General features: G+C 35.5%; 1 protein-coding gene across 3 annotated transcripts in view; it reads left to right on the top strand.

Moving 5' to 3' along the window:
• The first annotated feature begins 478 nt into the window (after nt 1–478).
• Nucleotides 479–10,703, top strand: part of LOC110039030 (high mobility group B protein 14-like) — a 19,287-nt gene continuing 9,062 nt past the window's right edge. For all 3 annotated transcript variants that reach the window (XM_020743972.1, XM_020743973.1, XM_020743970.1), the window contains exons 1-3: nt 479–771; nt 8,132–8,189; nt 8,273–8,317. In XM_020743972.1, the coding sequence (XP_020599631.1) occupies nt 485–771; nt 8,132–8,189; nt 8,273–8,317 (390 nt within the window). In that variant the 5' untranslated portion in view covers nt 479–484. The remainder of the gene's footprint in view (nt 772–8,131; nt 8,190–8,272; nt 8,318–10,703) is intronic.

Here is a 10,703-nt window from a genome sequence, read left to right as displayed (position 1 = left end):
TATATGAAATTAATGTTTAAACCTGTATGAATCAGAGCACAAATGCAAAATAGTCGAATCACTGCTCACAATAAAACCACAATATCGTATCTCATCCATAAAAAATTCAGATCTAGAGGCAATATGCAATATTTCACTCTCAAAAACTAGGTTTCACTCAAAGAAACTAAATAAAGCTAAAAGAAATATAAGAAAATTTAAGCTAAAAGACGAACTTGAAGATAAATATGAAATTATATAATTTAATGTAAGCTAAGAGGTGAAACTGGAAATAATATTATAATTTATATGATTTAATTTTTTAAAATACGTTAATTTTTAGAGTATATAATTATTTTTAAAATATGATAAATTTTTATATATAATTATTTTAAATTTTTTTATATTTCAAATAATAACACGATCAAATTTATTGGTATTTGATTGATTTATAGATGGAACGAAAAAGAATTATTAGTGTTGATCTGGTTTACTTATGGAACCAATGGTGCACGAACTCGCACTCCCCGGAAAGCAAGCGAACACGAACACGAACTGTTCGCGTACTACAATCTTTTTTGACAGCCCTACCCCCAACCTTGTTTCGTCTCTGTGGATTCTTTCTGCGACAAATATGAAGGACAAATCGAAGGAGACCACTCCCGCCAAGCAGAAGCCCAAATCCAAAGCACTGGGAAAGAAGCTGACTCGTAAAGCTAAGACGAAGAAGAAACTCACAGGCAAAGACCCCGCTAAGCCCAAGAAGCCCCCGACCGCCTTCTTCTACTTTCTGTGAGTCCGGTCTCACCCTTTCCATCGACGTTTCTTTCTTTTCCTTTCTTTTCCTCTGAAGACTTTCTTATAAAATGATTAGGGGGATGCTTAGGTTTAGCTTGTGGATAAAGGGAGAAACTAGTGCAGAAAATTTAATTCTAAAATTTGGCTGACTTTGTTTCTGTTTGGGTTCCGGAATGCGTTTGTCTCTTTACCGGGTGATTGGTGAGTGAACTAGAAACTGGTTTGTTGTTTATGGTTGCATGATGTTGTTGTATGATTCATTTATTCATGTTGAAATGACATTGTTTTGGATAGGGTGTATGGTCTGTTTGATTGGCACTAACAACGGGTTAGGGTTTTGCTGTTTCGAATACTTGTCTCTTCGACAACGGGCTTTCTGAAGCAAGATTTATAATGATGTGCGGCTAAGATGGTTTCAGGATTTTTTTTTCTTACTTGGATGTGTTTTCATGTTGCTAAATTTTCTTTATAAGTGAAAGTCCGGCTAAAATTGAGATGAAACATTCCTGTAAGGAATTCCTAAAAGAGATTTTACGAAGAAATCACTATGTAAGTGACATGTTGCCATATTACAGCTATTAAAATTTTGAATTTAAGATGAAAGTAACCACCCATAATTTCGACTTTGTTCCAAATGTATAAGGAGGGAACACCTGGTAAATGCATAAATCTGGATGAATAATTCCCTTTTTTTTTTTCTATTTTTGCATCCGAAACAAGCATTGATTTATAATAGAAACATATTCTTCTGTACTTACAAATTTTAATGCAGAAAGTGCTTCTCCAGGTACTTTTTGAGGCATTCCTCATCAAATTTCTTATGGGAGTTTCTTATAGGCTTCCTGGTCAAATGTGAAAAATTAACAGTTTTGTTGTTTGTATACTTTTAGGAATTAAAAAAAATTAATGCAAATAATGCCATTGTAAATTGGTCTATCAATTTTTGATTTGCCTAACAGAAAGCCATTGAATGTCCCTCATTTCTCATTGAGGATGAAAAGTCACACTGCTAACCTATCCACACTTTTAATTTAGAAGAAAAATGCTTAGGAAGATTGGAGGAACTTTCCGTGCTTCCTTGGCTAAACAAACATTCCCTAAAGGCCTCTCCAAGCATTATTCTTGGAACTTTGCCTAGTCAATTTCTTAGAAAAGGTTTTTGGCAGTAAAGCTGAATTCATATTGTTGGGATAGGGCTAATGAAGAAGAAGGTGGGATGATAATGATGATGTAGCCTTTGAGGATACTCTGTAATAAGAAAATATTAATTCAAAGACTTAGCTTTTGAAGATGATGTTTGCTGATTAGTTTTGTTAGGCTTGTTGAATTAATATTTATTAATGCAAAACATATCCCTTGGTAATTTAATTGCTGAGTTCACCTAAGAAGCTACATCCTTCCACCTTCAAATGGAATTAAAGCATTTTTTTCTTTATTAAAAATAACTATTATGATTTCTAAATGAATCTCCAAAACTTAGTTACGTTTTCAACTCTCTGATATATAATATGCTTTACTAAGGCCTATTTTTCGCAGCCCATCACTTAGCTCTGTTAGTCAACCATAGTGGTGCCATCTAATTTGGCAGCCCTGAAACTTAACTTTTTAGAGTTTTAAATTCTTCTATGCTACATTCAAATTTGTATCTGTAAAATTAATGCATAGTAATAAAGATTGGTTTAATGGCTTTCCAAGTCATATTTCTTATCTTAGTCTAGGCATGAAATGTTGCATCGTATTAATGATCTTCCTTCTATCCATGAAGTTTATAACTTTTCCAATAATTTGTGCATGATCTCAATCTTTATCTCTCCATACCCTCTCAACAAAGTTTTTTTGGTGCAAATGTATGCTCATGTTTTTTCCAGATAGTACAATAGAATTAAAAATATCATTTCTCTATTAATGGCACTTTTTCTCTTTATCTTGATAATTTTAGAATATGGAAATGTTGACAATGTTTGCATATGATGAATTTTCCATCTATTGCATCGACCAAGCAATACTTCGATCCTTGCATGTTGAAAGTGTGTAAAGAAGTGATACAATGCTGGAAGTTGGTAGTGTGCATAAAAGTGTTACGTTAGTAGCATATACTTATTTTTTCATTTGTTTCTTTGGATGAAGGATTCAATGTTTTCCAATCATGAGGTTTGTATTGCGGTCGGATCATATTTTGCTTTTACATGTCTAAATATAAAGTTGATTTTAAATTAGAAAGATGATTGACCAGGTTTTTTTTTTTTATGTTTTTGAGAGATTTTTATTTCTATTACATACAATCTTTGAAAGATTTTGAATGAGCTATAAGACAAGAGTTCAGAGTCAATAAGTTATCACTGTACTCTTAAAGGATGAAATATAAAAAATAACATCCTTGTTCATTACAATAACTTTTATTTTATTTTTTGAGATTTACTTTTTTTTTTGGGTCTTAAGGTCTAGGAAAGCTAACTTGGTTAGAAAATTGATACTTTATGTATAGTGACTAATTTAACTGCATTTGCATGAACTGGAACTCTAAAAAGAAATGAATTATTGTTAACCTGTCTTTCAATGAATAAGCAGAAAGTACAGTTAGAATCGAGGAAGTCCCCATACTTCCATGGATATACACACATTCCTTTAAGACCTCCCTATCATTGTTATTTGAACTTTGTCTTGTTAAATTGTTAGACTAGTTTTTTTTTTTGGTGATAAAGCTGAAATCAAATAGTTTTGGATGAGGCTAATAATGAAGAAGATGGTGGCTGTAATGATGATATTTTTGTAACGAGTAGCTTGTAATTCCGAGGTTTAGCTTCTGATGATCTATTTCTTATTTTTTAAAAATTGTTGAAGCTTGTTGTGCTAAGACATTTTTATTTTAAGACATTTTTACACAACAAGTATATTTTTAACATTTAATTATTGAAGCTCACCTAAGAAACTACCTGATTAGAGCCTTCGAAAAATGTAAATTTTTATTAAACATACATGTCATGCTTCCTAAACGAGCCTCCAAAACTTTGTTGTGTTATTAGTGTCTGCCATAGAGTATTGTTTATTTTAGGACCCTTATTTGGAACCTTTCAGTCAACATCAGAAGCAACCAAAGTTATACCATCTAATCTAGCATTTTTATAAGTGTTGCTTTTTATACTTTAAACTTATTCTCTGCCACATTCAATTTTGTACTTGTAAAATTAATACATGGTAATGAAGATTGGCTACATGGCTTTCCAAATATTTTTTATTCTCATAGTTAAGGCATGAAATGTTGTATTACAGTAATGATATTGCTTCTATCCAACTAGAATATCATTTTTTCAGTAATTTGTTCCATAGGATGTAGCTTATAGTATTGTAATATTAGATCTCGCGGTAATCAAATTATATTGGTATAGGCTCATGGCCTACCTAATAAGAATATCATTTTTTCTATTCATTTAATATGCCATTTGTTTAATTGACATGATGCAATTATATGCTCCAAAGCCAATTTGATATATGAGTGTTTAGGGTTAGGGGTTTTCTTTTGCAATTAGAATAATGTAATGTATGTAGATTATGTATGATAATGCACAATTCAGAGACAATGAAGCTGCTAAATAAGGCAACAATTTATTTTCTTAGAATATAAATAGTAAATACTAGAATTATTGATCTAAGCAACAATGTAATGAACAACTAAATTTGAAGATCAAAAAATTTGAAACCCGTAAAATTAGCCATTTACGTGATATGAACCAAGACAATTTTTCATAGAAATTTGGGCAAAACAAAATATTTATTTCAAGAACTCAAACAACACACTCAAATGCATAAAAGACAATCGCCTAAAATTTGAGAGGTAGACGATCTCTTCCAAGCCCTAAGCCTATGACTCAATACCAGAATTTCATGCATACCCTATCCATATGCATAATAAGTTTTATTTATATCCCACAATAATAACTAATAAAAAACTAATTTGCCCTTAGGTGCCGATGTAACAATACTCCATCCCAAAAAGCCACCTTATGTTCAAGTTGGGAAAAAATAAATTATTGTTGGATCAAGTCCTTTTACTCCCACGCGGTATCCTTATTTGACAATCCTTTCTATTTAATCAGAAATTCTTAGTGACTCTCGTGATTTCGAAATGCAGTCTTGTACACATCCTTCGACCACATTTGAACCTTTTAGTACCCCGACTTCAAGCCAATCTTGGAGAATACCGCAGTCCCAAGCAACTCCAATCACTCATCGATTGTCGTAATCTCTACCAACTTCGGATCATGTTTCTCTTCCATACTATGCAACTTTATCCAAAATTTTAGCCCTACGTTCTGAATTACCTTTTTACCATGGTATTGAGCTATTCTAAAGTCTTGCTTAAGTTGAGGTCATCACGAAGCACTATAAACTTGTCTCCCTTCTGAATACTTCACAGCCCAAAATCAATTCCTTAGAGTCTCCTTGCTCCTCCATTTCTCTCGTTACTATTATTACTCTGAATTGCCTTCCGCCTTGAAAGCTTATCAACAAAAAAGGCATTGAGGTAGTTGGATGCAGCCCTCCGCCAGGGTCCAACCATCTTGATTCCCTATTTCAGGCCGAAACAATTTGAATCAATCTTCTCCAGGCCTAACTCACATGCCGTCCCATTTCGCCCACTGTCGCTTGCCCCAAACCTCTTGATGTTGTGCATTTCTCTCCAGATGTTGTTGCTTGAATTTGCTTTCGACTCCTTTGTCGAATCTTAGATACTTCCATTCTTTCCGGTCGTTTGGATGTCATGTTAGTCTTTCCAAGTACTTCTGCTCGAGTTTGCTCCTAAGTCCTTCGTTCGATCTTGTGGCCGCCTTGAACAATAGTGTTGCCCTAATCTTGCATGAATCTTTCTGATTGATGTAGGTCGTGTTAGCTCCAGATTCCTTCGCTTGATCCTACGACTCTAGATCCGCCAAAGGCAACGATACTGCCTTGATGCCGCATAAATCCTTTGGATTGCTACCACTCGAGTCTGCTCCCAATTTCTGCGCTCGATTCTGCCCGCTTCCGTTTGTTCCCGCATTTCAAATGTCACTATTTCTTCCAAGGGTTGATGCTCGTATCCTTACCCAACGTTGTTGCTCGATCCTGCGACAGGCGGTTTTGTATGAACTTCCACTGTTTTCTTCATTATTTCTTTCAGGGTCATTAACCTCCCATTTATCCTCCCCTCCATAAACGAGAGCTATCCCTCCATGGACGAGAAACACTCCATGTTCAATCTGATTTGGCTCACCTTTCTCTTTAATTTCTTCTCTAATGCATTTATTTTCTTGCCCGCTATTACTCTTCTTATGATTTTGGAACTTAATTAATCCTGTCATTGCTTCCCCACTGTCTCAAATCACGACTGTATCACGGATTGGAGGCTTCCTGATTGTCTCAAATTGCGACTTGATTGTCATGATCCTGTCATGGCCTCTGTATTCCGCTGCAATGCTCCCCAGCTAGCTCTAGTCACGCCATGATGCTTCCTAGCTAGCTCCTATCATGTCTTCACACCTTTTGTGGCTTAGTGATCCCATCGTCACTTTCCAGCTAGCTCTTATCGCGACTATATCCAATGGATGCAACGCCTGTTGTCGTGATCTTATCGGTTTTTGCTTCCAGATTGATCAGATCGACCGTTATGTACAATGCAATCCCTCTTCCCACTACCATTCTGATCCCTTGTTGGCTTCCCAGGCATGACTCAGTCCATCCTTTGAGTTCCCAAGTGCGATCCTTTCTTTGCATCAATCAAAGAGTCGTGATTTCTGAAGCCTTGCGTGGCTTGATCCTTCCACACATATTAGGGCAATACAAGTTCACTCTCTATAATTGACCATGCTTCCAAAAATCAAGTTCTCTGATACCAATTTGATACGAACCTCCGTAAAAATTAGGGTCAAATAAAATATTTTTTATTGATGACAAGAAACACGCAACTCAAATACATAAAGATAAGCATTTGTAAGGTGATATCTCCCAACACCTGCAATTCGGGCAATTTGATACGATCTTCCATAGAAATTAGGGCAAAACAAAATATTTTATTTCAAGAATCCAAATGACACACTCAAATGCATAAAAGATAAGCACTTATAATTTGAGAGGTAGGTGATCTCTCCCAAACCCTAAACTTAAAACTCAATACCCCAATCTCAGGCATACCCTAACCCTAAGTATTAATAAACACTATTTATACCCACAATAATAATTAATAAAAGATTAAATTGCTCTTAGGTGCCGGCATAACACTATTATAATTTAATCTCCACAGGTAAATTTTTTGTTGTCTCAAACTTGAACAAAATCAAGGACACTAGCAAATTAATAATAAGTTATGCAGAAGAAATTAGATCAAAGCGGTAAGCTATCAAAGTAAAAAATTTAGATCTTTTCGATACGAGGAGATGATTTCTCCCAAATTAAGTAGTTGCTTTTGTATCGTATTTAAAGGAATCATACTTACAGCTCATATATATAAGATTGAAAATTAGTTGAAGAAATTTTATTCAATCGAAGTTCAACATGTACATGCCTCAGAACACCTATTTGTAGGGTCACCCTCCCTGGATTAATTGGTATGGTTGGCAGATGATTAACCTAATTTGGTTTCAATCCATTCAAAATGCAAATTGAAAAAAGTCTCAATTTCTTATATCCACACGGCTAAATGTCGACCATCTGATGATCCGATTAGAATAGTAGATGTTTTAGATTGGACTTATGTTAAGAAAGGCAGAGGTAGACCTAAGATGACTTGGGCATATTATATAAAAAAATGATCTTAATTTATTAGAACTAAATGAAAATATGACTCTAAAGAGGATGCAATGGAGAAAAAAGTATTCATGTAGCCGACCCCACTTAGTGGGATAAAGGTTTTGTTTTTGTTCAAATATCCACGCAATAAGAAATTCAAGATATACACTCAATCTTCAGATGCTATGAAATGATTGCTCAGCACTCTTCTACTAAGTTGTCTTTTACAATTTGCCCCATTATTGCAGGCCATTCTTATACAGTATTTTTCACCCCCTACACTAATTAGTATGAAGTTTGTTTTATGACAACGATATTAGCGTGTAAGTTGGCTTTCCAATCTAATTTTCTGATGTAATATTCGAAGAAGATAAAAAATATTGTGGTTTCAGTGACATGCCTGCACCAACCAGAAAGTTTTGTTTTATCTAGGCTGGTGATCTTCCATTTTTTTCTTTTGCTTATTGCTCTTGTATTGGGGTTCACCTCTTTTTTTCCTTCAATTAGCACAAACAGAATATTAAGAATTGCATCTTTATTTTTATTTTTATTTTTTGTTTTTTCATAACATGGAATCCTTTTATTCTTGAAGGGAAGATTTTAGGAAGACTTACCAAAAAGAGAACCCAGATGTAAAATCAATGTGTGAAGTATGATTTACTATTCTTGTGCTCAAGCATTAAAATTTCTTTATAGCTTTTCTTCTATATGATACGAGAATATATCCTTTCAGATTGGCAAGGCGTGTGGAGAGAAGTGGAAAACTATGACTTATGAGGTTAGTTCATATTTTAGTCGCTCCACATTGGAAGAATGTTTCATTTCATTTACCACAAAGTGACACATTTTGTTTGTGCGCATCATTTCCATGTGATTGGATTCCTTTGCTTTAGTAGGGGGATTAAGAATTCAGAATATTGTCTGATAATACAAACATGCTCTAGTCAATTATAACCAAAGAAACTTGGTTGACTCCCTTTGTCTTTTTTATAAATTGGCATCAGTTTGGCATGGAGCTATATATAAATTGTAATTTTTTATGACATAGTGTTGGTAGTTCATTATTTGCTGGCTCCCAGGCAAAGATTTTCTTGGTGAACAGGAATCCTATAGGAAAAAGAAAAGTCAAAGCATAGCGAACAGATGAAAACCTCGGTTGATCATGACCCCCATGTATAGTTGACATTTATTAGAAATATATGATAATAATGGTTTTTAACTGTTGCTAAATATTTCAAAAGTATACTGTGCTTGCGGATCTGTGGACCTATGGCACAAAATAGATCTGATTGTATTATTGAGATATTTGATTAGCCTAGGCATCAGGGCTGGCGCTGCTGCAGTTTTAGGATAAGGAAATCAATAATACTTTAGGAAACAGGAAAATAGGTTCCCAAACATAGGCAAGATGTTTTCTTTTGCTGAACTCATGGAAAACTGACACCGTTCAAATGTTGAAATTATTAAACTATGATGACCTTACACAATAACAATAGTCCAAAATGTAAAGTATTATAAGAATCTTAATGATACGCCACCAACAAATTTCCATCAACCGACATGGATCTCAAAGCATAGACGAATCTCGTGGTAATGTTTTGAGCAATTGTCGTTCAAACTTCAATTAAAAGTCATCTTGAACTTTAATTTCAACAAACTACAGTCAAACTGACCGGCTTAAAGAGACAAACCCAACAAGACCAAAACTAGTTTAATCCGAGTCAGATTAAGCCCAAATCAAGCCACTAAAACACTTTTGAAAGTTTTCCAGGCATAATTAGAAGGTCAAACAAATTCTAAATCTAGCGAACTTATAGCAAAATCGAGTGTCTCGAGAAGATGAATCCAATGAACCCAATGTTGCTCAATTTCAACATTATTAAGACACTCAAATATCCGTTGAACACCGTCTGATCAAGAAGATCTTTTTGGGCAATCCGATTAATGAGGTCTGGATTCCTTCCTTATTTGGATCCTTGACTCTATAACTAGAGTCCTAGCCCCTCTTAAGGTGGGGACTAGATCTTAAGCAAGAAGAAGGCTAGAGCCTGGAGATAAGGGAGCTGAAGTTTAGAACTCTGTATTGACGATCCGACGAACACCTACTTCTATAGTCGTCAATCACAATCGACTATCACCCGCTAGCCACTATTGACTACCATCAGCCGCTGCTGCCTTCGCCTCCGACCAACGCCTCCTCCAATTAACTTCAACCGTTGTCTCCTCCTTCCAACTTAGATCGCTGCCACCTCTGCCACCACCTTCGACTAGCTTAGGCCGCCGCCTTCGTCTAGCTCAGGTTGCATCCTCCAGTCAACTCTGACTGCCATCCACTCCTTGCAAAGAAACACTTTGAGAAGCAACCATGGACACTGTGAAATCGTGAAGCTACTTACGAAGCGATGCATCATCCCAAACATTGTACCGACCCTGAAGACGATGCTCCAAAGCTTCAACAATTACTCTCCGCTTCTACCGCTCTATACCACAGGGCAACAAGCTCTTCCATCCACCGACTTTGTAACTCGTGAAACTGTGTAACTATTTCCTGCAAAAGGGATAAGGGGCTATACTTGTAATCACTAATTCGTAGTGAAACATTTCAATTGGGCAAGACCCTTTTTTTTTCTTTCCTCATTTTCGACGTAAAAACTTCTAGTTTCCCTATTTGTTATATTTGTTCCTCTAAGTGTGTTGGATTCTCGTACAACGCTAAGACAATTTATTTATTTGGCGTCGGGAAAGTTCTAATGCATATCGGTTTGATGTCGTCTGTGGGTAGTTTGCAATCCAGTACTGAAGTACTTGCGAACCTTGCTGCATGGCCACCCAACGCAATGTTCGCAACAACGGAGCATCCCGCTCCAACACCTATCATTCCAGGGGACGGTCATGGAGCCAAGGATGTTAGGTGACCAAAGAAAAATATGTTGAGATTTTCATACCTATTTTACACTGATTTTGATGATATTGCACTTTAAAGAAAGATATTTTTGAGTTTTGTTGCAGATATGTTGAATTATGGTCATTAGAGCAAAAAGATGCAAAAAAGATGCAAAAATGAGCGAATTTGGAGCAAAAATGATCAAAATATGAAGATTTGATCTTGGACGCCGAGGACGGGTTTTTCCCGAGAGTCCAGAATTAAATATTCTAGAAGCACG

This window comes from Phalaenopsis equestris, unplaced genomic scaffold, assembly GCF_001263595.1.
Source record: "Phalaenopsis equestris unplaced genomic scaffold, ASM126359v1 Scaffold234857, whole genome shotgun sequence".
NCBI classification, from domain to species: Eukaryota; Viridiplantae; Streptophyta; class Magnoliopsida; order Asparagales; family Orchidaceae; genus Phalaenopsis; species Phalaenopsis equestris.
This window is presented reverse-complemented; position numbering and strand designations above follow the sequence as displayed.